This window comes from Sycon ciliatum, chromosome 4 (assembly GCF_964019385.1).
Source record: "Sycon ciliatum chromosome 4, ocSycCili1.1, whole genome shotgun sequence".
In the NCBI taxonomy this organism is placed as follows: Eukaryota; Metazoa; Porifera; class Calcarea; order Leucosolenida; family Sycettidae; genus Sycon; species Sycon ciliatum.
The window spans coordinates 17,366,282-17,390,702 of NC_088646.1; the positions used below are offsets into that span (position 1 = coordinate 17,366,282).

At 49.2% G+C, this 24,421-nt stretch overlaps 2 protein-coding genes across 2 annotated transcripts; one reads left to right on the forward strand and one right to left on the reverse strand.

Annotated features, from left to right (window-relative positions):
- The first annotated feature begins 532 nt into the window (after positions 1 to 532).
- Positions 533 to 6,023, forward strand: LOC135814748 (UPF0764 protein C16orf89-like). Its single transcript, XM_065327916.1, has 4 exons — positions 533 to 1,053; positions 2,626 to 3,508; positions 4,441 to 4,487; positions 5,426 to 6,023. Exons 1-4 carry the CDS (start codon positions 747 to 749, stop codon positions 5,686 to 5,688), a joined length of 1,500 nt encoding a protein of 499 aa, XP_065183988.1. The 5' UTR covers positions 533 to 746; the 3' UTR covers positions 5,689 to 6,023.
- A 495-nt stretch (positions 6,024 to 6,518) lies between these two features.
- Positions 6,519 to 23,529, reverse strand: LOC135814747 (uncharacterized). The gene is made up of 3 exons (XM_065327915.1): positions 21,522 to 23,529; positions 8,810 to 10,192; positions 6,519 to 7,222 (listed from the first exon to the last, which is right to left on the reverse strand). The coding sequence occupies exons 1-3, from the start codon at positions 21,553 to 21,555 to the stop codon at positions 6,618 to 6,620; spliced, it is 2,022 nt and encodes a 673-aa protein (XP_065183987.1). The 5' UTR covers positions 21,556 to 23,529; the 3' UTR covers positions 6,519 to 6,617.
- Positions 23,530 to 24,421: the final 892 nt, after the last annotated feature.

The following is a 24,421-nucleotide window of genomic DNA, read 5'->3' on the forward strand; positions in this document are numbered from 1 at the left end:
ATACAGAAATGGAGCAAGGAATTCCTGTCATAAGGTTTGCATGGTTCTGCCAATTTCACTGCTTTTCTAGCAGAATCTGCCAATTGTTCGAGCATCTTAGTCTTTCCGCCAAGGGCTACCTGGCCGATATTTACTATCGCGGACCTCATCCCAAACCCAGGCCAAAGCAAGGGCCTTGTATTGGTTTGGGATTTGCCTCTGCTTTCAACAGTCAGCATGGTCAGGGATCTGGTGTCATTTTCACCAGAAGTAGATCTACCTAGACGGCTAGCCTAGAGCCGAGGAACTCCTGGGCTAGCTAGCTACGGTACAGACGTTACATCATGTCACTGACTTCACGGAAGGAATCTGCCCGCGTGGGGAGCTCATTGTCTTGTACTACTCATGTATCTGGCAGTCTCGCACAGCTCGCGCGACACGATGTGCAAGACAGTGTCCATCAGCAGTACTGAGCTCATCATCATGCTCAGTGAGCTGCCAAACATCGATACGGCCTGTAGCCTAGGTACTAGGTTGCACGCGTGATCTGATACCAGCAGGGATCTGCATGAAGAACTAAAGTCCGTTGGCTGCAAAAACACAACAACAGTCTTTGGAAAAACAAAAGCCAGTAAAATGAATAGTCTCTAATCACCCCCAGGATTTCCGCCCTGAGATAAGGCCTTGCAGCAGTGGACAGTTACCCAAGTCGAGGTTTGAGAGGGAGATCCGTTGACCACGGGTTGCTCCATTGCAACAATGATTTGATGATTACGAGGACTAGTAGTAGTAGCAGGAGGTGCCGAATTGTTTGTGGTCGCTGTTCCCGAAATCAAAGGATGCGGCAATCGCTGTTAGTGAGCACGCTGCTCATCCTTCTAACCATGCTGCTGCTCAAAGTTAGAGCACAACCAGGAGCAACCGCAGCGGGATCGGCGAAGACGGCGGCGTCCAATGACCGGTTGTCGAAGCTCAATGAGTACATGACAGCGGCGGGTCGAGCAGTGAATTTTTTTGTCCGGCATTCTCACAGGATCACACTGGACGGAGTGTACGCATTGCGAATAGCACAAGGTAATTGCCATGACTAGCATGAGAATAGCACAAGGTAATTGCCATGACTAGCATGAGAATGGCACAGCTGGTGTTTTTCTTGTCCTTTACAGAACGATTCGTCGAATAATGGCAACTGTGAAACAAGAACACAGATTGTCAGAGGGAAGGGAGAGAGAGAGACACTCAGAGTCAGAGAGGGCGCGGGGGGGGGGGGGGGGGGGGGGATACGGGATGCATTATGCAGCATAGTAATGTAGTGCACTAGAACTTACTTACTTAGTAGTAGAAGTCCTGGACGAAAAGTAGACATTGCAGATAAAGAATCGACATTGCAACAACCCAAGACCGTGAAGTGTGGATTTGCGTGTGCGCGAGTGAGTGCTTGTGTGTGTGTGAATGAAAAAAATGAAAAAGACCAAAAAGTAGGGATTCACTGGCCAGAAAAAAGCCACTTCATAGCTGTGTGGTGTAGACCAGGCTGAATAGTGGCGGTTCGGCCTTGCAAGCTGTTGAATGGTGCAATCCCAGCACAAGCTGCTATGGCTTCTGCTGTAGCATCGCTATCATCGCCTCCGGCGATGGACGTCCAATGGTCCAATGGTGTGTGTGTGTGTGTGTGTGTGTGTGTGTATTTGTGCATGAGGAGAAGAAAGAGGGGTCTTTTGTTTGTGCATTCGACAGTGTACTGACTACACGAACTATGCGGAATTTGACGATTCAGTGCCTGGCTCGAGTGCTTTGCAGTATTATCACATCTTGCGGGATGTAGAGCATGGTAATGATTATACCTTGCGTCTCTGCAACCTAGCGCTTTCATGTCACCAATACATTTAGCCGCTACAGACGGGATACATTCCCTTTTGACTCTGAGTTTTGAGATTTATCAGTTGCCAGGTGATACTTAAAAAAGAAGAAAAAAAGTAGCATGTAAGTTCCATTGTTGCATTTCTTGGGATGTATGTCACTATGTACCGTACTTCCCAGATTATAAGTCGTACCCCCATTTTCAGGTTTAAGCAATATTGTTGTGATATATTCACTTCAGTAGTAAGTCACGCTCGATTGTAAGTCACACCCCCTTTTTTACCCTGATTTTTGGGGAAAAAGGTACGACTTATAATTGGGGAAATACGGTACATAGAATACAGGAATGAAGCAGCAGCATGTGATGCAAATGTAGTGAATACATGCAATACATGTACACATCATGCATGAACAAACCATTACAGTGCACCATCAGGGCAGCGGCTGGCGTCACTGGTATGGCTGGTACGGCCATGGCTGTACCAGTGTTTACCTACTCCAGTGTTCATCGTTGGCTGCTCAGTATGCAATTGATTATCTGGAAGTATGTAATGAACATGTGATGCACTGAGCTAGAGATGTATCCTCCCAGGATATGAACTTGAAATTGGACATGGGGGAAATAATCGGTCCTGGGGCCTACTTGGGGCCGTACCATCCCACAGGAGCTGGCACCAGGGTCTATCATGTGTATAACCCTACTTGGAAGTGCAATTTCCGATACCCTGCTGCAGACTCTTTTTCATTATTCCCGATCTTCTGTCATGGTCGCTGTTGTTTGTGCAGTTCATTTCAGAGCAATGGAGAGTTTTCTAAAGAAGATGGATCGGCCGCCTCTCCCGCAGGAGGAGCTGAGATCATTCGTATCGCTGGCTGATAATGTGGATAATCTAGTGACTGTCGGAGTGCAGTCCAATAGGCATAGCAAGTCACCGAAGATGCGCGATTACTTCCGTAGAATGGGCTACGTTCTGGAGGCTCCAATGGCTTCCTTTTCACTGTCACATATACCCAATATGCTTCTCTCCACGCCGGTGTTGGACAGAGTGGAGAAGCCGGATTTCACCGAGGAGAGCAGCGATCTGTGCATGAGTGAGATCATCGGCACCGGGCCTACTCAGAGAAGGTGTACCTTATCCCCAGACTGCGTGCATTTCATGCTGGAGCCTAGAGGAGCACGAACTAAGGGATATGTACTAACTCATCAGCTGCTCTTTGCACAGCTATCTCTCAGTCTCGGTTGTGAGGAGGTTTACGAGAAAGCCCTGCGTGTCTTGGCCAAGGAGCATCCATCCGACGTGAAGACGGCTACGTCCATGCGGCATTTATTCAGCGTTGGCTGCGCCAATGTGTACCTTGAGATGAACAAGACGGTGTCGGATAGCGAAGCTTCGAAGGAACCTATAGATTCCATAGCGCAGGATATATTTCTGGAGCAAGGAACAATCTGTACGTATTACGGCTACCCAGCAATGGTTCCCGATGCATGGCTTGCCAAGGCACTTCAATTCCAGACCGGTCTTGGCTGCCTTGACGATGGAAGGCGCATAGCAGCCAATGCCGGTGAAGACCTGGTGAAGTATGATGTAGACCAGGAAGTCTCGGCTGATGAACGCGCTGAGTGGAGCAAGCGGCACGCCCGGGAAATCAGTGAATTTACCATGTCAAGGTTTGTGATACACTGTACTCAGCTCCCTTGAAGTGGATGGTTCTAGAGATCAGCATTGCCACTTTGTTTTTACAATTGAATAATACCAGTGGGATGCTCCAGTGGATGATGAGAAATCTTATACCTGCTCAGTGATTCTAGTGTGATGAAGCCCAGGGTTGATACTAATATTTGCTTCTCCCTCCTACTTTACCCGGCAATAGATTACATGGCAGCATGTGCAAGTGCAGTTGAAGTAAATCTCCAGTGCTGCTCAATGAAATCCGATCGAGTGAATCAAGTGGGATGCTCCAGTGGACCGTGAATGAGAGATTTCATACCTGATCAGTTATTCTAGTCACGGTGATGAAGCCCAGGGTTGATGCTAATATTTGCTTCTCCCTCCTACTTTACCCGGCAATAGAATACATGGCAGCATGTGCAAGTGCAGTTTTAAAAAGTAAATCTCCAGTGCTGCTCAATGAAATCCGATCGAGTGAATCAAGTTGAGGCTCCCTGCCTGCACCTGTTCACATCCCAGTGTCACCGTCGTAGGTATAGGGCTGCACAGCGCTGCCCTGCGCTTACTCGACTCTCGCGATCCGGTTTCACTGAGCAGGACTGTACAAGTAGGTAGCTGATGTGAGTCATGTGACATTATTTGAATTTGTACGACTGCACCGTTCACATTGACTTGACCAACTGCTTCTTTTATGATGTCCAGATCAGCAACTGGCGTATTTCAGAAACAGGCCTCTTTGTTCCTGTCTTACAAAACTGCCTGTACTGCTGCTGCTGACTGTCTACATTGTCACACTGAACCTCGCAAAACAGAATTTCGGCCGCAACAAATTTTCGGCCAAATATGACCAGGCCGGAAATAGCCGAAAATAAATATGCGCCGAATATTTGTTTACTTACAGTATGTAACTTGTCGTTACTGTTTCCTACAGAAGTCGTGCAACTGGACGTAAACTTATGTATGATAGGCAAATGCCAGGTAAGTAGCAAGGGAGGGAGGGGTGTCTGAATAAGTTAGTTGGTGGAGTGGACACTTTTGCCACGAGCTTGAAGAGATACCTTTTTTAAGTTTACCGTTGTTTGTAGTACAATCATGCAGTTGAGCTGCAGGTTAAAAAGACGGCCCATGGCAATACAGTAACATTGTTCTAATGAAGTAGGGTGGAACTCGCTTAGTAAGTACCTGAGTAGAGGTTAGTTCACATATCTCTGGTACACACCGGGGCCGGAGACGGCAGTGCCTCTTGCAACCTCTCCCAGCGGATTGCACTTATGTGAAGCATTGCAATCCGGCGTACAAAAATCCTACGGTGAATCATTGGCGATGAGGGCTGGCAAACATGATCAGTGGCAAACTTTTAAAGCGATCTGCCCCGGCACCGATCCTGTACAATTTGGACCAAAAGCAGTATGTGAACCGGGCACGCCGGTTGTCACCGATGCCGGGAACCAAACTTTGGCAAAAGTTCACACCAATGCTCATCCTAAAATTTCCAAAATTGTGGCTCAAAATCAGATCTGGCCGCCATTCTTGTAGCGGCAAGCTAAGTCAACATAACAGCCTGTCCTAGGATCTAAGTGGCAGTTCTGCAACTCATGACGTTAATGCAATTGAAACAAATGCAAAAGATGAAGGATACATTTGCAAGTTCTTGCAACTTCAAGAAGTCTGCATGCATAATGTTGGCGCCGTCGCTTACGAGACAGCAATAAAATGTGTAGAAGTAGTTTCATGATCTGCAGTATAAGGTATCACGAAGTGGCCATTACCGGAAGACCCTTACTGTCCAATGAACTACTGAAGAAACATAGAATCCAAGCTCCAATTGCACTTTTTTCCATAGAGCGAAATGTGACTATCCACGGAGCCAGGATCTTGCCTCCTTTCATTGCCTCCATTTTCTTCGTCTTTTCCAGATGGTTGCAGTCAACACAGCACGGGGCTGTTTGTCTCCTACCTGGCTGGTAAGATGCGTTACATGACTGAGCTACTGGCACATCGCCATCGCCATGACCTCTCCAAGTCCGGCTGGCTGAAAGACTACGAGACGAGGACGAAGAACCAGGAGGCTGGCTCCCTCTTCGCAGGGGGAGTAGGTAGGGTCAAGAGTGCAGCAGGCTACTTGAGCGGAGGACTGGAGCGTCTTCTGGCTGCACTGAAGGAAAGCTACTACACATAACGTTTCGTTGCATACTCACGCGGTATGTCGTATTGTCTGAGTAACACTTCCTCCATTATCTTCGGCACAAAACACAAGCCGGGTTTGCAGGCAGAACATTCAAGTATTTTAATACAAATTATACAAAACATTTTTATTATAAGACTCAGATGGCATTTTTTATATCGTCTAATCAGGTGTACATGTATCAGCAGAGAGCAGATGTTTCTACTTCATCATACAAGCACTATGCAGCTCATTAACCTTCAAAATGCGCTCCTTCCCGTGTGTATGCAATATGCTATGGATATGCATAATTCAAAGAATGTGGTGCATAGTTCCATGAGCACAGCACACAGAGCGGCTGTTGCATGGTGCAGCTTTCGGAACGTTAGAATTGGCACTCGATACTGTGAAATAGAATCATAAGTATAACGAGGGGAAATGTTCCAATGAAAGAGCATGCAAAGCCGATCAGGACATCTCTGTTCTTCTCATATATTACATAGGCTCAGGTTTAGCGGAACCCTTATCACGTTATGTTAACATTATACCAGGTACCGGGCTAGGATTTGGAGAAATGTGTATTTTTGCGTAGTTTGAATTGTTTCCACGAACACAACTCAGCTGACTTTAGTTTGTCGAGAAAAGCACCAAGATAAATGAAGAAGGCATTGCATAAGATTTCTAACGAAAGTTTAAAAAGGTATAATCTTACTGATGCACCATTTGCTTCACGTGTAAGAAGGTTTAAGGCACACTGCCTCTGTGTTGCTATATTATATCTATGTAAAATGGTTGTGACGATTGGATTATAGGTAGCACTGGATGATTTGATGAATGATCGACGACAACAGTATTTTTAGTAGAGCTGTACAAGAGTATAAGTATTGTTTCCACACTGTTAGGACAATAATTCTGTCATTATTTTCCTCAAAATGATCCCCTGGTCACTTACTTGGTGCTGGTTTGATGCAGGCTGATGGAATGTACCCGGTTGCTCCTTTCTGATTGACTACTTTCACCCAGTCTTTGTCCATCTCCTGTTTTGAAGGTTTCACGAACCTGACCCACTCGCTTCGCTCAACCGATACTTGTCCCGGGCGCTGGGCTTCAAAGCCCCACAGGACAACAACACCATTTGATGTGCTGTGCGTCTTGGGTGTAGGCAGAGTCTTACCTTTTTTGGATGTATTGTACAGTGGATTCTGCTTCCAACGATTCTCTCGTTTCAGTGGATTCGGATTGCTTAAAGACCTGGCACGTTGGCCAGTCTTTCCCAGAGTTCCATCCAAGAGATCATTGGGAACATCCACAGCACTTTCACTGAATGTTTGAGATGCTAGTGAGATCACGCTGTCAGCGGATGTGGCTCTGCGGAAGCTAGCCGACCTGTGACCGGAGGATAGCCCTGTGTCACTGTGACTCCCAGACAAGTATGGCCTGATCGGTTTGATGGACTTCTGTGTGCTTGCGTTTGTCCGACGTCGAGTTTCTGCGCGAAGAGCTAGTTGTAGCTCCGTGTCGCTGCCATGAGCTGCACGACGATTGTTATCTGAAGACAGATCCAAGACCAACAAAACAATCCGTTGCCCCTTTCTATTTCACAGTACGTGTGGTGCACTTGAACACAATAACGTAACTTGTCAATCACATTTCTGCTTGTAGGCCCAGCATGTGCCACCATCACTGTTATGTGTCTGCAACACAGTTGAAACTCACCATGATTCATTACACACAGCTTGATGCAAGCCCAACAGAATCGTAACGGATCTCCCCAAGGTGTACTGGATGGCAATGTGCTGTCATTTACTAGCGTACGTAAAGAAATTTGCCCATGACCATGAACAAGGCCAGCCAAAGAAGCCCAGCCAAGCTCACAGCCAGCCAAGCTCACAGCACTGCACCAGACTAATTATTACTGTACATGTGAGCACTATACGCACTCTGACATGGCCCAAGAATCAGCCTACATCTTAGAAATTCCAGGGTGTTGTTTCTGTCATTGAAGTTTGAACTGATCACGTAGCATGAATATGATATGCCTACACGTTTCGTCCTATAGTTTTTCTTTCACGGCTGAGCGTAACGAAAGAGTGCAAAAAACTTATTTTTCACTCACAAATATTTTCGTGCATTTGCTCTTGTTCTGCGCAACTCCGTTGAACCTGCCATCGTGGTCTTTGTTTTTCCTCGTGGTAGTTGAAGTTGCCCGCCCACCCACCCTGGTTTCATGGGAGTCGTCCGCTGTTCTTCTTGACAATCTATGCCTATGTGTGTGGCTTATGATTATGACATACACCGGTTATTACATACCATTTCTTGCAATCTCTATTCTTGGGTCTGACTGGCAGCGGGGCAGGAATTAATGAAATAGAAAGGTTTTTTGGCCGAAAGGCGTGTTTTTCCTCTAGCCCGGTTGAGCGGTCGCGGCTAGGAATGTAGGGAGTCATTGTTTTTCAGGCGCTCCCCTGCTGCCCAGTCACCCATGCTCACCACTGGCCATGCTGTTTCACTTGATTTCACGGCCTTTTCTCCCGCTTGCTGGCGGTTCTTTGATGGATTTAGATGTTTTTCGGCTATTTATCTACTATGTGGCTGCGAGTGTGGTTTTTTGCTTCTACTCATTTCTGGAAAACCACGGTGGTGAGTGTGATTGCTCTGGTAGACCACTACCCCATGTACTGAACAGTCGCTTTGTGAGTGAAAAGCAATTTGTTTCCCTCTTTTACCCTGCACCGTATTTTCTGGTGTGTAGGCCGCACTTTAAACACTTGTATTTCACCCAAACAAATTCTGTGAGCGGTTTGTCACATTTCCCCCCTGGTACCCATGGTGTCACAGACGTTTTAAAGAACTTGGTATGCTTCCAGGAGGTTATTACTGGTTGTTCACGCGTGTTGTCTGAACTGCTCGCACTTCTGTGAAATGTTGAAATGCGTATTTATCACTTCCAGTTGGTACTGAGTCTCCGACTAACGTTGGGCAATATAAGTCATCTAGAGAGCGGATTCTTGGCTACCCGGCCTACCCGTTTGAACACTAGCTATTAGTACAATATTATAGCATTACATCACAGTTGAAAAACGAGACTTAGGTTTCACAAAATATTGCCTCAGTATCTGGGTTCAACGTAGCTTACCTTTAACCTTCGGGTTGGTCAAGCTGTCTTCCAGTACCACAAAGCTTCTGGGCACGTATCCCTTTCTTCCGTCCTTGCAACTCACCCATAACCAGTGCTGGTTATCAGAATTCAGCACATACGCCTTCTCACCACGCAGCATCGTCACCTCTGTCGGCTGGCTTTGAACAAAGTCGTACAGAGCTACACAGCGGCATAGGTTGTGAGGCTTCGACGTTGGTGGTGTTGGTGCCGCGCCCTGTGCCTGTGAATGCGATTGCTGCTTCATGAGAGACTGCTTGTTTGTTGCCAACTCACTGTCACTCATAGCCGCCCGGCTAGTCGCACGCGAGTAGGCACTGGGACGAGCGGAGTACGAGGATGTCGAGAAGACGTTAGAAGTGCTAGCCGTGGAGAAATTTCCCGGAGTTGACCTTCCTGGCGTTTTCCCTGGACTGTATCCCTGTCCAGAGTAGTTGTTGTTGAAGGATGGAAGCGAAGTACGGTGGGATTCCTTTCCACCCATTGTGGATTGGGAGGGTTGTGAAAATACATCATGTGACAATGAACTGCCCCGTGACCTGGAGGATGCCGATACGGGCATTGTGCTGGAAGGCTGTGGTTTTGCTGCTGTTGCTGCTGCTGCCGCCGCTGCTGCTGAGCACGATGCTATGGGAAACGAATTTGCTGGTAGCGACATAGAGGCTGGAATATTCTCTTGTATTTGTTGCTGCTGATTAAGAGACATAGTGGACTTGCTTTGATTGGCAAAGCGCTGATCTCTTGTGCAGTATTGAATTGGTACATATCCCTCTGCACCACTGCGGGCCCGTACATAAAGCCAGTCATTATGACGGAACAGTGCCGTGATGTGCTGGCCTTGCTCAACGGGTAGCTCTCCCTTGCAGCACGGCGAAAAGTCATTGTTGACTATCATTGGGAGGAAACTTGGTTTGGAGGATGCTTTCGGACCACCGGCAACATTGCTTCTTGATCCTGATGGAAATTCGTGCTGGTTTTGTAGTGGATGCAGTGGTGAAGGTCCCACTGAGTGGCTGCGTGATTGCTTCCGATGAGCTAGAGCGTAGTACTTGCCAGCGCCTTCGTCAGCTGAGACAGCACCGCTGCGCTGTCCCGCTGGCATGTGGTACTCATCCCATACGACCGGCTGACGGTACCTCTTTGAGCTGCGGCGCGACAGCAAAGAATCTGACATGTAGCCGCCTCCATCATTTCCATGTAGCGACAAGGAGCTTTGGCGTCGAAATGACCGGCGGATTCTAGATGGTCTCTCCTCGTAGCTGATTCTCTGCTTGGGTAGAGGCTCGATGGAGAAACTCTGATACAATCCTATATCCGCATGGCGTGCAGTAGTGGAGGAAGTCTTACTTCCACGCTTCCCACCTGCACAACACAAACATGAAGCAGTAATTGAAAATGGAAAAGTCAGAACAAAAGTCGACTGTCAATACCAGGACTTGAACGGACCTTTGCTATAACTCACAAGAAGCCAAGGGATGCTCCATTACTAAGCTATGGAGTAGTCAATAATACAATTTTTCGTGATATGTTCAACATCAGCCCGCAGATAACACTGACGAGTATGGCAACCCCGCTTTCGCTTATGCCATTCAGGATTGTTAGAGTAATACAATACAATGAAATGACAGAAATGACGTTGACAAAAGCCGTTAAAAAAGGAGGACAAAAAGTTACGAGTTATGACTAACTGTCGACCAACGTAACCAGATCTTATATAGTCAGCGAGTGCGACAAAATGGCACAAAACTGACAAGGAGTACTGAGACATTCGGCGACCTGAAACCTAGCTCCAACATTTTGTCTCACTCGCTGACTGTATAAGATCTGGTTACGTTGGTGGACAGCTCGTAACATTTTGTCCTTCTCCTTTTTCAACATAATTTATTTGGCTCACCATCCGAGTTCAACAAAAGCCGCTATCAACAATACCAATCGGCCTAATGGAAAACTTAATCGAAAGTATAAAATAGAATATACATACATACATACAACATGTCTGGCGGGATCATGTGAATCACGACAATCAGTCCTGTTAGGTGGGGCGGGCTCCACGCCATGCCTGACGGTCCGCTGCCATTGTGCGGACTGCGTCAGCATCTAGCGGCTGGTAGAGGGAAAGTCCATGCCATGATGACAATTCCGTCTGCAAGACCGTTACCAAAGTTGTCCGAGGTTGACCCCTGAAACGTTCCGTGCCCTCGTCGTTGGCCAAGCGAAGATACATATCCACTGTCAGCTGTGGAGGAGCAGTTGGGGCCAAACGAAAGATCTGGCCAGCGAGACTGTAGCGCTGCCTTGTGATCATCTCGCTGATGGGGCCAGCTCCGCAGCGCTTGTACAGAGTGTCATTGTTGATTCTTTTCGGATATCGCATGTCGATGATGCTCTTTAGCTGGGTCCTGTGGAACGAATCCATTTGCGCGAGCTCCGGCATCGGTAGCCCCCAAGTGCCGCAGGTGTAGGTAAGAACAGGGATGACGTAGCAGTTATAGAGCCTTAGAGTAAGACCATGAAGAGCTTCACTGATCTGGAGTCTCCGGGTCCAGATCTTGAGGAGTGTGTTGGCGGCGGCGGCCAGTTGGCGCGTCCGAGCAGCATCTTCGGCGTAACACAGCAGAGCGCTAAATCATTTATTTCATCTTAGTTGGTTGTAAAACCATGTTTGTGGTTTGCTAACAAGCCTACAATAGTTTCAAATACAACAAGCGGCATTGCATGGTGTCAGTGACAAGCGTCACGCGGTATCGACATAATATTATTATGTGTATTCCCGTTTGAAACCCTGTATTGAAATACACACATTCCGATTTCTTTGTGTGATGTTGTCATACATGCAGCGTAGCAGTCTACTGTTAATTGCCCAGAGCTGGGACATGAAAAACACATAATGCAACATCAGCTGGTTGGTCTAGTTCCTCCATCCTATCCACATCCGCATCGGGATCAAGAAGTATCACAATTTCGGTAAAAAAAAGCAGCACCAGACATCAACACTGTACATTGTACAATGCAGTATAGTATGCATACCAGAAGACAAATGTGATCGACAAGGACGGAAAGTGGTTGTCTACAGACTTTGCAGATGCGATGAGTTTCCATAGAGGAGCAATAGAGATTGTGCGAATGATTTCACTGGGCGAGTCAGCGGAACCGCTTATGGGCGCTAAGTATACAGCGGAACCGCTCATGAGCGCTATGTATGTATGCAGCATCAGTCGCTAGTGCAAGTGCAGCGCTGTTCTGCAACTTCGCAAAAGCATCTCAACTGATGGTGTAACTGCATCGCCTCTATACTATAGCAGTGTATGGTGAAGACTGAAGACTGGATCTTGTGTCAGTGAATGTACAATCAGCCTCCTGAATAACCACCCTCAATTGTGCATTACTCATTAGATAAGTGTCGCTATTCGCGAGTTCTTGTTATTTGTGAGGTTGAACGTATGCAGTCTAATGGTCACCAGGTCTGAAGACTATGCGCTATCCACCTACGAGTCGTAGTTGGTGCTACACCCGGGGTTGTTTTTCACGAGGTTGACTGGTACCCTTCGCCTGGGACACTGCAAATGTGTGCACGCACACCATGGTGTATGTGGCTACTCATGCTGCCCTCTGTTGCCCCGGCATGCGTTCAACCAGATACAACAGCAACTCGTAACAGTATGAGACCAAGAACTTTCTCCTCTGAGATAAAACTGCAAGAACCAAAACTGTAAACTGCTTCCTACAGTTCAAAACTGACAACTAAAAAACTTCAAAGGCATGGAAGTATACATTCTAGAATGACGAAAGCGAGAGCGCAACCGCAGCCTGCGAGTATCCACAGGACTGTGCACAAATGCAAAGACGAGTGAATATATTACGACTAGATAGCATGGAGACAGCACATGCATCAAACGATACGCTACTTGAATCTCAGACAATGCAAAGGTTGAGACTGGCCTGCGGTAACAATAGTCAATACATCAGGCGCCAGCAGCATGCACTAGAATAAAAGAAATGAAACCTGAGTACAATGAAAGGTCATGCAAGATTCACCACAAGCTGGGAATATTCCAGAACATATCCCCCTTCACTCACGAGCACAGGGTCAGCAAACAAACTGTGACGAGTGAGTACTACTATGGTACTGTATGATGAAAGAAAAACTTCATAGGTTGAGAGAGAGAGAGAGAGAGTACTGTCACAGGGCTGCCTGTAGCACTTCAGATACACAAGGCACAAACTACTCGGTGTCCAGAATAGGTACTAGATGGTGGATAGACCGTCGGTAGATCTTGTCGCCGATCTTAATATCCACTACTCGGACGAGCTTGTCTGCACCAGGATGCACTGCTGTGACTCTACCCATGGGCCATGTTCCACGGGGAGTGTTTGATGTAAGACACAGCATGATGTCACCTACGGCTACATTGCGACCTTGACGTTGCCACTTACGACGGACATTCAACAAGGGAACATACTCATCTCGCCACCTGTTCCACACGTCTGCTACAAGCCGTTGAACATACAACCAACGTTTGCGTGGGTCACTGCTGGGGTGCTCGTCTGCTTTCACTTCCAGAGCCATTGGTGGGTCGAGTCGTCCGACGAGGAAATGTGCTGGTGTTAGAGGCTGCAAATCAGCTGCATCGGCACTTACAACTGTCAGCGGGCGCGAGTTCATCATGCCCTCAACCTGGCACATGGCAGTCACTAACTCTTCATCTGTGACGTCCGCTTTCCCAAGTACTGCTGTGAGTCCGCGCTTAGCCATCTTGATGAGGGATTCGAATACGCCACCGAAATGTGGTGCTCTAGGTGGGTTGAAGCGCCATCGCACGCCATCACTGACCAGTCGCTTCTCGATCTTCTCCTTGTCCATGGCCCGGACGGCCTCACGGAGTTCTTGCTCCGCGGCAGTGAAGTTGGTCCCGTTGTCGCTGACCATTTCAAGCGGGACACCACGGCGCTTTGTGAATCTCTCAAATGCTAACAGGAATGACTCAGTGGAGAGGCCATAGGATACCTCTAGGTGACAGGCACGAGTCTCAAGGCAAGTGAACAGGCACAGGTACCGCTTAGCCTGCGTCTTACCTCGGCCCTGCTTGGTCAGGAAGGGACCCGCGTAATCAACTCCTGTACGGCTGAACGGTTTCAACGAGCCTGCAACTCGGAAGTCTGGAATCTGGCCCATCATCTGGGATGCTGGCTCCGCACGGTTCTTACGGCAAGTGACGCAGTTGCTTCGAACGGCCTTGACTGTTGATGTTCCGTGAACAATCCAGTAGCGTTGTCGCAGATTGGCCAGAAGATGCTGTGGCCCAACTGCATGGAAGCACCGATGATCTTCCTGTTCGATTATCAGCTGGGTTACTCGGTGCTTTGCTGGTAGGATGACTGGGTGGCGTACGCCACTTGGCATGTTCTTTGTAGCTTGCAATCGACCTCCTACCGTCATCAGGGGTGACTCTGTTGCACTATCGAACTGGGGACAGAGAGGTGCCAGAGGGTCCGATTTCAACATCGGTTGCCTAGACTGTAGACGATGGTATGCTGTACCATGGCAATCCTTCTGGGCAGTTGCAATCCAGTGCCGCTCTGCTACTGATACTTCGTCAGTGCTGAGAACTGGAACACTGATGGAGCGGGTGCCGCCAAGCTGTACTGGCACTCTCACTGGCGTGCTGGACTGGCTGTCCGATGCGGCATCCCCCTTCGTGGACTTGCTGTCACTGACTGCCTGCCGACAGTTTGCCACAAATCGCTTGCACCATGCTGTCACGCGTACCAGTCGCGACCATGTGCTAAAGCGACCCAGGATCTCGGAGGGTGGAGGGACGACTGCAACTAGCGCCGTCTTGAGCTGACCAGGCAGCGAGGATGTGCTGACTTCCTTCATCTGAGGCCACTCATCTGGCTGCTGGCGAAGAAACTGTGGACCGGACCACCACACTGCGTCACGGCACAGTAATGCAGCAGACAAACCACGAGTACCTTTGTCTGCAGGGTTGTTCTTTCCGGGAACATGTCGCCACTGGTGTGCTCTCGTTGAGGTCTGGAGCTCAGAGATTCGGTTGCCAATGTCCACTTTGTAGCGCCGGCTGTGGCTTTGGACCCAGCCCAAGACGTTCATCGAGTCCGTCCAAAATGTGTGAGCTGACACTGGGATACCGATGGATTCAGCGACGAGATGACTAACGCGAACGCCAAGCACAGCTGCTCTCAGTTCAAGCTGCGGGATCGTCTGTCGCCTCACTGGTGCCGGCTTCGCTTTCGACATCGCTAGCGTTATTCGGGTGGTACCGTCTGGGTAGCTGGCTCTGACATACACAGCGGCTGCTATCGCCCGATCTGAGGCGTCGGAGAAGCAGTGCACGGAAAGACTGGCGTCTTCGGATGGTTGTTGTGGATCCTTGAAACAGCGGCTGATCTCCAGGTTACTCAGGTCTGGGAGGCCTTGGAACCAACCCTGCCACTTGACGACTTGTTCCTTTGGCAGCAGGTCGTCCCATCCCTGTCCCAGCAACCAGGCATCCTGCAGGAGTACCTTAGCCGTGATGACGTATGGCGAGATCAGGCCACGCGGATCGAATATGGAGGCCAGGCCGCGCAACACAGAGCGTCGGGTGAATGTCGTGATGTCCTTCATTTGATGCTGGAAGGTGAAGGCATCCTTCTCGGCGTTCCAACTGACGCCGAGAGTCTTGACAGTTGGGAGGCTGGTGTCACTGTCCACATCTCGGACGACATCAGGTGACCTATCTTCCTCTGGTATGGTGTTCATCACTTCAGCTTTGTTCGACAGCCATTTTCGCATGTGAAAACCGCCCTTGGCAAGTAGCTGCTGCGTTTGCTCTCTGGCCTGGATGGCACGCTGTGTGGATGGTAGTGATGACAGCATGTCGTCAACGTAGAGGTCTTTGCTTAGGCACTGCACGACGTCAGAGTCGTACTCATCACCGTGGTGCTTGATGACCTCTTTCACCGCTCGTCCTGCCAGATACGGTGACGCCTTAGCGCCGAAGAGCACACGGGTGAACTGATACACCTGCACTTGGCCATTGTCATCATACCACAGAAAGCGATGATAGCGCTGGTCACGTTCCGCCAGTTTGACTTGGAGGAACATCTCCGACACATCACCAACAAGCGCAACTGGTTCCAGTGAGAATCGGATCAACACACTGGTCATGTCGTTTTGAAGTGCAGGACCTGTAAACATCTCATCGTTGATGGAGTGTCCATCCCAGCGGGCTGCACCGTCAAATACTATTCTCACTTTTGACGAGGATTTATCTGAGCGTACTACCGGGAAATGGGGTAGGTACCACTGGTCGTTGCCGTCTTTGGCTATCTCATCCGGGTCCACGCGTCTCGCGTAACCCTTGGCAATGTGTTTCTGCATAACGTCAGAGTACTGCTGCTTCACGGCTGGCCGTGACTGTAGCGAGCGTTGTAGACTGCGGAGCCGCTGCTCAGCCTGAGCTCTGTTGGACCTGACACGTGGCTTACCGCTGTCATTGACCCATGGGATTCGGACAGTTACCCGGTTGCCGTTGCAGCTGATTGATTGGCTCGTGAGCTCCTCGGCTCTTCTGTCATCGGGTGAAGGCGTCTCCTCTAGTGGGTTATCTGTGCCCGCCGACTCATCTCGCCAGAACTTCTCTACTAGCTCGGTCAGCCCATCAGTTAGCACTGTGTTAGTAGCTGGTGTAGTAGCTGTGATTGCACGAGTGGTGTCGACTCCTGTACCAATGCACACCCACCCGAGAGGAGTTCGTCGAGCAATGGGCGCTCTTGCTGTTTCTGCTCGCCGTTCTTCTAGAGTAGCATGAAGCTCGATGGCATTCAGGCCGATAAGCGCGTCGATCTGACTGCCCTTGATGGATGGGAAGTCAATATCACTGAGATGCGGCCAGCTGCTCTTGTGCTGATTCCAGTTCACTGCCGGTAATGGCACGGTGACGGTGGGCAGAACCCAAGCTTCAAGCTTGTTCATGGTCTTGTCGCCCAGAGCCGCCACTTGGATCTGTACATGCTCACGTCTTGCTGCGGTCTGCTTGCCGCCTACTCCGGAAGTGACGAGCTGCCGCTTGGGTCCACGCACATTGAGGGCTGTTGCCACGGACTGCTGGACATAACTCGTGGACGATGCTGGGTCCAGGAGTGCATTACCTTGGAGGCTCACACCATTGTGTCGGAATACAACAGGCACAACCATGAATGACTCGCCACTGTCAATCTCTGGCTGATGACTTGCGCAATGTGTTGTAGCAATCTTGGCAGGACCGCCACTGCTGGCCGAAGCTGCGTTGGCCTTGATTGCGGCATTTGATGGGTCTGCAGCGGAATCCGAGCGTCGGATGTTGTAGTGTAGCATGTCATGATGCGTGCGGCTGCACTTTGAACAGGGTTGCCTGGTACAAGTCTTTGCGCGATGATTGAGACCGAAGCATAGGGCGCAGACATCTGGCTTGGACTTGATGACTTTCCATCGGTCCCTGACCTCCATCTTAATGAAATCGGGGCAGCGGTGGAGCTGATGCGCCTTGCCACACGAGGGGCAGCTTCTGTCGGCACCTGCATCCTTGCTAGTTGCCACAAATGTTCGTTCAGACTTTGTAGCACTCTGCTTCGACCATGATCTTGCTGGTGCTGGTGCTGAGGCAGTGACTTCTGTCGACCGGAGTCGTTCATCGGCACGGCGTAGTGTGTTGACGCGTCTGAGGAGCCACTGTGTTAGCTGGTAAATATCACAGTCAGCATCGTCATACTTCTCCATGTACCTAAGCAACAGCGATTTCGGCAACTTCTGCGTAACCGATAGGTACAACTCACGGCCCGGTGTTACTGCACACATCTCCATATTCATGAGCATCGTCCGGAGTCTGAGGACAAACTTGGTAAAGTTGTCGTCTGACTCTTTTAGCTTCGGCCACTGCAAAATCTCCTTCTCTTGGCGCTCAACAGTGCGATTGTCGCCGCCATACCATGCATCTAGCTCCCTAAGGATGGTGTGGTAGGCTCCTGGACCGTCAAGCACGCCATCAACAAGGTCGCTGGCCGTGCCATGCATGAGACACTCACGCAGTTGTGCAAGTTTGTACGCTTCAGTCGTTAGTGGATCTTCGTCAACAACGCGGCGAAAGTTCTGCTTCCACCGGTCGTAGTCACTAGTCTTGCCAGAGAACTTTGGTAGCTCCAGTGGCTTCACGTGAAAGCTGAAACTAGCAGGGTGTAGTGTCTGCAGTTGAGGTGGATAGGGCATGAAGGACTCTGCTTGCGGGTTTAGCACCTGCTTGGAGTGTTCTTGCACTGCCACTGGTGTTGGTGGCTGCTGTTTGGCCACTGCTGTATGCTTCTGTGGTGTATGCCATGGTGGTGTTGCATTCAGCATTGATACTGCCTTCTTGTTACTGCCAGGCAGTCTTGATTGTACTGCTGCACTGCTTATTGCTGGCTGTACAGGCACTGCATTACTAGCTGCCTGTATGGACACTGTAGTACGTCCTACAGGCGCACCACTGGCCATTGACTTCTTGGCTGGCACTACTGACAGCACTGTACTGGTCACAGACTTTTGAGCGGGCGCGCGCATGAATGCTTGCGCCACTGGCCCCAGGGCAGGCCCGCCAAACGCATTGACACTACATGTACTTGACTGAGCTGGGCTGTCTTCCGCCACACCTAATACAGCCTCAGGTTGTGTGGGCGCATTAACAGTACGAAACGTACCTTGCAAACTCCTTGGCTTGCCGTGGTCGCGTTGTCCGTTCACTCCACCGACATCACTCATCGTTCTGAAGTGCTCACGCGGTGGTAATACGAATTTTCGACCAGGTCCGGCCAACTTGTCGTGCTCAGCAAGACTCTTGGCAGTCAATATTGCCCTGCCACTGGATGCAGCGTTTCCAGTCTCTGATTTGCGAGACGACACTTTGCTCCCTGACCCGGATCGTAGTGCAGCTGCAGATTCAGCCTCGGCTCTTCGAACCTCCAGTTCCCTCTGCACCAAACTTGTCTCACGAGCCAACTTGCGTGTCTCGGCTTCCTCCTCCAGCTCAGCGATTTGCCTTGCAGCCTCAAGTTCTACACGAAGCATCTCTGCACGAAGTGACGCCTGCGACGCAGCAGTTCCTGAAACTTTCGAGGGCGCATGTCCTGCAGAGCTCACGCTGTCCGGGACGTCACTCCAGTTATCAAACCCGTATCTGCTCGGCGGTCTCCCTTTGGTAGACCGCGAGCTCCGTCTACACTCAGCGCCTGGGACTTGCTCGTCGTCGCGCAGGACTTCTTGGATCTGGCTCTGAGATCCGGCTCGAATAGGACCACTATGGCTACTCATGCTGCCCTCTGTTGCCCCGGCATGCGTTCAACCAGATACAACAGCAACTCGTAACAGTATGAGACCAAGAACTTTCTCCTCTGAGATAAAACTGCAAGAACCAAAACTGTAAACTGCTTCCTACAGTTCAAAACTGACAACTAAAAAACTTCAAAGGCATGGAAGTATACATTCTAGAATGACGAAAGCGAGCGCAACCGCAGCCTGCGAGTATCCACAGGACTGTGCACAAATGCAAAGACGAGTGAATATATTACGACTAGATAGCATGGAGACAGCACATGCATCAAACGATACGCTACTTGAATCTCAGACAATGCAAAGGTTGAGACTGGCCTGCGGTAACAATAGTCAATACATCAGGCGCCAGCAGCATGCACTAGAATAAAAGAAATGAAACCTGAGTACAATGAAAGGTCATGCAAGATTCACCACAAGCTGGGAATATTCCAGAACAGTATGTGCACACATTTGCAGTGTCCCAGGCGAAGGGTGGAGAAGAACTGGACTTGGCAATGCAGTGAGTGACCAGTAGTACATGTAGTACTGGCCTGGTTTCTATTATTTTACTAGGGGAGTCTCAAAAGGCTACTGCCTTTTTACTGGGAACCCTAGACCAGTTCGCTGATGATATTGCACTACACGACAGCAACTCTACCGCTGCAGACGTCTCCACTAGCCTCTCAGCAGCTGTAAGCAGGCTCTCCAGTTGGCTTGACCGGAGGGGACTGATTCTGAACCCAACAAAGAGCAAGGTAGTCACAGTCCTGCCCCATCGGCAGATGGATGGCCAGGTCGAGGTTTTGTGCAATGGTACAGTTCTTCCGTCAGCCACCTCCGCTATGTATCTCAGCGTGATTATAGATGCCAAGCTGTCGTGGGATCCCCACGTTGAGATGATCATCACCAAGGCTGCCCACAGGATTGGCGCTTTGTGGCCGTCCTGACGAGCACTGTCCGGTAAATCGCGACGCATGTTCGTTCAGGCGATGATCATGCCTGACTTCCTCTATGGGCCAAACGCATTCTTTGCCGGGCTACTTGGCCGCCAGTTAGATCGCCTGCGAACACTGCAGCACCGAGCTATACGGGCCACAGTGACGGGAACCCACCCCAAACAGCCATCCAACCTCTGCTGACCAAGAACAGTCTATTCCGCTTCACGGAACTCGGCAAGCGCAAAGCTGCTCGTGTTCGTGTGGAGGCAAATCCGAGCACGGATCAGCCCCTCCCTACCTACCCTCATCTCTCGTCCAACCGACAGAAGAACACGTCGCCAAAGAATCGGAGGGCTTCTCAGCCAGCAAAGCCTTACTCGCGCTGGAAAATCCCGGCCCCTGGTCGCAAGTGCTGTTTTGTGGAACCTTCTACCGGAAGATGTGCCGCTGCGGACCATCTCGTGGCTCCCTAAGTTTAAACTGAATTGCCTGCCATATTGCTACGATGTATGACTATAATGCATTCCTGCCTAATGCCTGGCCGACTATACCGTGATACTACTAGTAGTGTCTCGCCACCCATACTGTGATACCACTAGTGCCTTTATCGTAATTACTACGTCCTTACCCAATTAGAGTGCTAGTACATACGTACACAACGGTGATACACATTGCCTACTTTTATCCTTCCGCCGTTCTTCTTTTTTTTTTTTTTTTTTTTTTTTACGAGAAACCACGAACCTCGAGAACAGAATACTGCATGGTAGAGGTGGTTGCAGACGCAACTGTGGTGGTGAAAACTGGAGCATCTCCGCCGACCTGAGGTCTCGGCTTCAGCGACACTTCAGAGCACCAAAAACTGGGGAGGAGTAGGCACAGGGGGAGGGGAGGGGGGGGGGGTACATTTATATAGAGGAAGGAAAAACGGAAAGATGATACATGTGAAAGAGGAAGAAAACTCTGCCGTTCTTCTGCCGTTCTTCTGCCGTTCTTCTGCCGTTCTTCTGCTCTTTTATCCTTCCCCTACTGAGTACTGACATGTAATGTCACCCCCCCCCCCCCTTCGCTATCATAATTATTATTATTATTGGGCAACGATCCCATTTGCGAAGTAAAATAAAGAATACATACATACATACATACATACATACATACATACATACATACATACATACATACATACATACATACATACCAGTGAACTCGACTGGACACTGCAGTGGGTGGCCAGTGACGACCGTGAAACCGAACTGGTGCGGATACTCCGTACTGTAACAATTATCTACAATATCATGAAGATGAAATGTTTCTACAAATTGTGCGGCGACACACAATTATTCTTTATCAGAAAGCAATCGCTCAGTCCATGGCGCGGAAGACGGTAAGCCTACGATACTTTTGCTCATGTTCACACGATCGTGTACCTCACCTTTGCGGAAGATAGAGCGCAACTTCTCGAACATGCCTAACGGGACTGCTCCTTGCGAGGCACGCTTGCCAAAATGACATCCATAGACCAGGCAACGCTTTGGCCGCAAGAAGAAACTCAGCGAGTAGGGTCTGCTCCAGTGGGTAGGCAATAGCTCGCAACAACGCCTTTTCCGCTTACGGCTTGGTGCAATAGCGCCTTCTCCGGCTCAAACTCGATCAATCCATGTATAATGAAGACGCTGAGATCTTGATAGCTTGACTGCGGAGCGTTCGTTCGTTGACTCAGCGATTCGGAGGACTGAGGGCTCTTTGCCGAAAAGAGCATGGAATCGTAGAAAGAGAGAGAGGGCCAGTTACTCTAGTGCATGAGTGATTCCGCCCAACATGCCCACACGCGACGTACACACGAGCTTGCTTGTACTTGTAGATCTACCATGTTGTGGAAGTCGTGCAGGTCCTGGCCTCGTTTCAGCGTAGATCTACCAGTAGTCTGTAGATCTACTACAAAGTAGTAGATTCTACTCACAGTCACATTCACAACTGATACCACTTACCAGGGCCATAGTCACGACTGTGCTGTGCTAGTATATAGCTATAGTATACTGCCATTACTGGTACCTATCGCCTAGCGCCTACGCGCTTTCGCTATGACTTATGTGAGTATGACCATGGTGACGAGTTTTGATCTTGGACTTGGACAAGTAGTTGGAGTTGGACTCTTGCAGTCTTGCCTCTTGCAGTCTAGTCTTGGCATGCAGTCTTGCATCACTCGTGTCGACATGTCGCGTCTAGTCGTATCGATCTGCCCCGCTTGTGGCGGCGGTCATGAGGAGCATAGCACTGGACAGAAAGAAAGACATGCCTCATGCGGCGGCCCTTGTGCGTCCGACTCTACCAGTGCAGTGCAGTCTATCCATGGTTCTACACCGCAGATGCACCGAGAATCGCTACACGGCGCCGTACCCGAGAGACCGTTTCCGTATTTCATTGGCCAGGACCAGGAAGTCGGGCTTTTACGACTCCCTGGCCAGAACGGGGTGGATGGGCCATGTCCCTGGCATTAGCGGTATGGCTATGACTAGTATGAGGCTGTTCTCGTTTGGAAATGTGGCCTTGGCCTTGGGCGTCGGCGGAATGATCCTTTCCTATCGCCATGATCACAGCTTGAGCTACAGCCTTCGCGATCACCTTTGGGGTAGTTTGGCTTTAGCCATGCCATGTGCACAAATGTCCACGCCAAAGTTTCCGTCAGCTATAGACTTAACTAATAGTACTTGTACCGGTACATGTACCTTGCACAGCCAGCCCGGCCTGGACCACTTTCACTCTCAGTCTCCGCACGACCACTAATTTCCAAGTAGATTCCTCGTTTGCAAACCAAATACCCTACATTGTACGCTCACTCACGATAGACTACTGTGACTAATTCAGTAATACCGGTACAGTCATGTACATGTACCTTGTGAATGTGATGCTATCATATCCGGCATACGTTTCTTTGGCTCTAGATGCTTGTATTTCACTTGATGAGAATGCCCGGAAACAGGTTTTGTGAAATTTTCTTGAGTCCTCGCGTCCGAGGATAGTGGTAAAAGAGTGTTTAGAACGCGGACGTTTTCTTGATATGTATGTACATGTACGTGTATTATAAGTCTACATGTATAATAGACTTCTTCTTCTTCTTATAGTATTCTACATTTTACATCGTGCAGCCCGTGTTCCTGTTAGGGAGGAGAAAAGTAGTTGCAGAGTCAGAGTGCCGAATACCCCGGTACATGTAGCATGAGGTCTACGCACAGATCGTGCAGCAAAAAGAGGCATGACTGCCGCCTGAGTCTTCCGTTTGATTCTGTTAGTGCAACAGAAGAAAAGAATGCCATCATGGTCTATGTATCTGTACTTGAGGATCTTGACGAAACATTTCAACTGTTATTGAGGTTAACTGCCAAATAACGTTTAGATTCTCTGTACCAAGCGCGAACTGATGCCGCATGGTGATGAGGAGAGGAGACAGTATGGACTTGAAAGATTTGACACAACTTCTTGTACTTGTAGCTAGAAATAGTTCCTAGAAATAGAGCGCGTGATATTCCGCGTGTTGAGCGTCATTAATTTGTACTATTCACGCAGGCCATGTACAGTGTACTAGTATACAATGTACACGAGAGCTGCCTGTGGAGTCGTCAAAATAATAATTCTTTGAAGTACTAGTAATTATTGTGGGTTCGACCGTTGTAGATAGTGGATGACAGCTACACCATACACGTAGCTCAGTGGATAGAGCATCGCTGACCTCAAGTGAAGACTGAAGGTCCCTGGTTCAAGTCCTGGTCGTGACATGTCGACAGTCAACTTTTTTCTTCAGACTTTCCCTATTACATTCCCTCAACTACAGCTGTACTATGAATACTGGATAGTTTTGAAAACGTGCATGATATGGGTTTGCCAAAATTCAGTTCTTCTATCCCGGCTCAGCTACTGATGATGGCAATCCGGCATCCGGGTATTCTGGTCACGCTACGACGCAGGATGCCACAGTGGAATTCACGTGTCGCACGGTTTGACTCGTGGCGCAGCGCTGCACATAATAATTATAGTCATTGTACGAGTACTCGTGCAGCGAATCCGCTGACTCACGCTGCATACACATGAGCATACTAAAACTGTTAGATTACTGACAGCATGAACATACTAGTACACATAAGCGGTTCCGCTCAGTCCGCTGGCTCGCCCAACTATTCGCGTGATCATGGTGATAGTGTAAGAAATTGCCTAAGGAAATGCTCGTTCTCGCGGAGTCGCATCATGCCCAAACTTGGCCCAAGACTACAAGAGAACGATGAGAAACGCATGTACAATCATGACCGATGACGATGTTAGTAAGAGGCTCCTAACTAC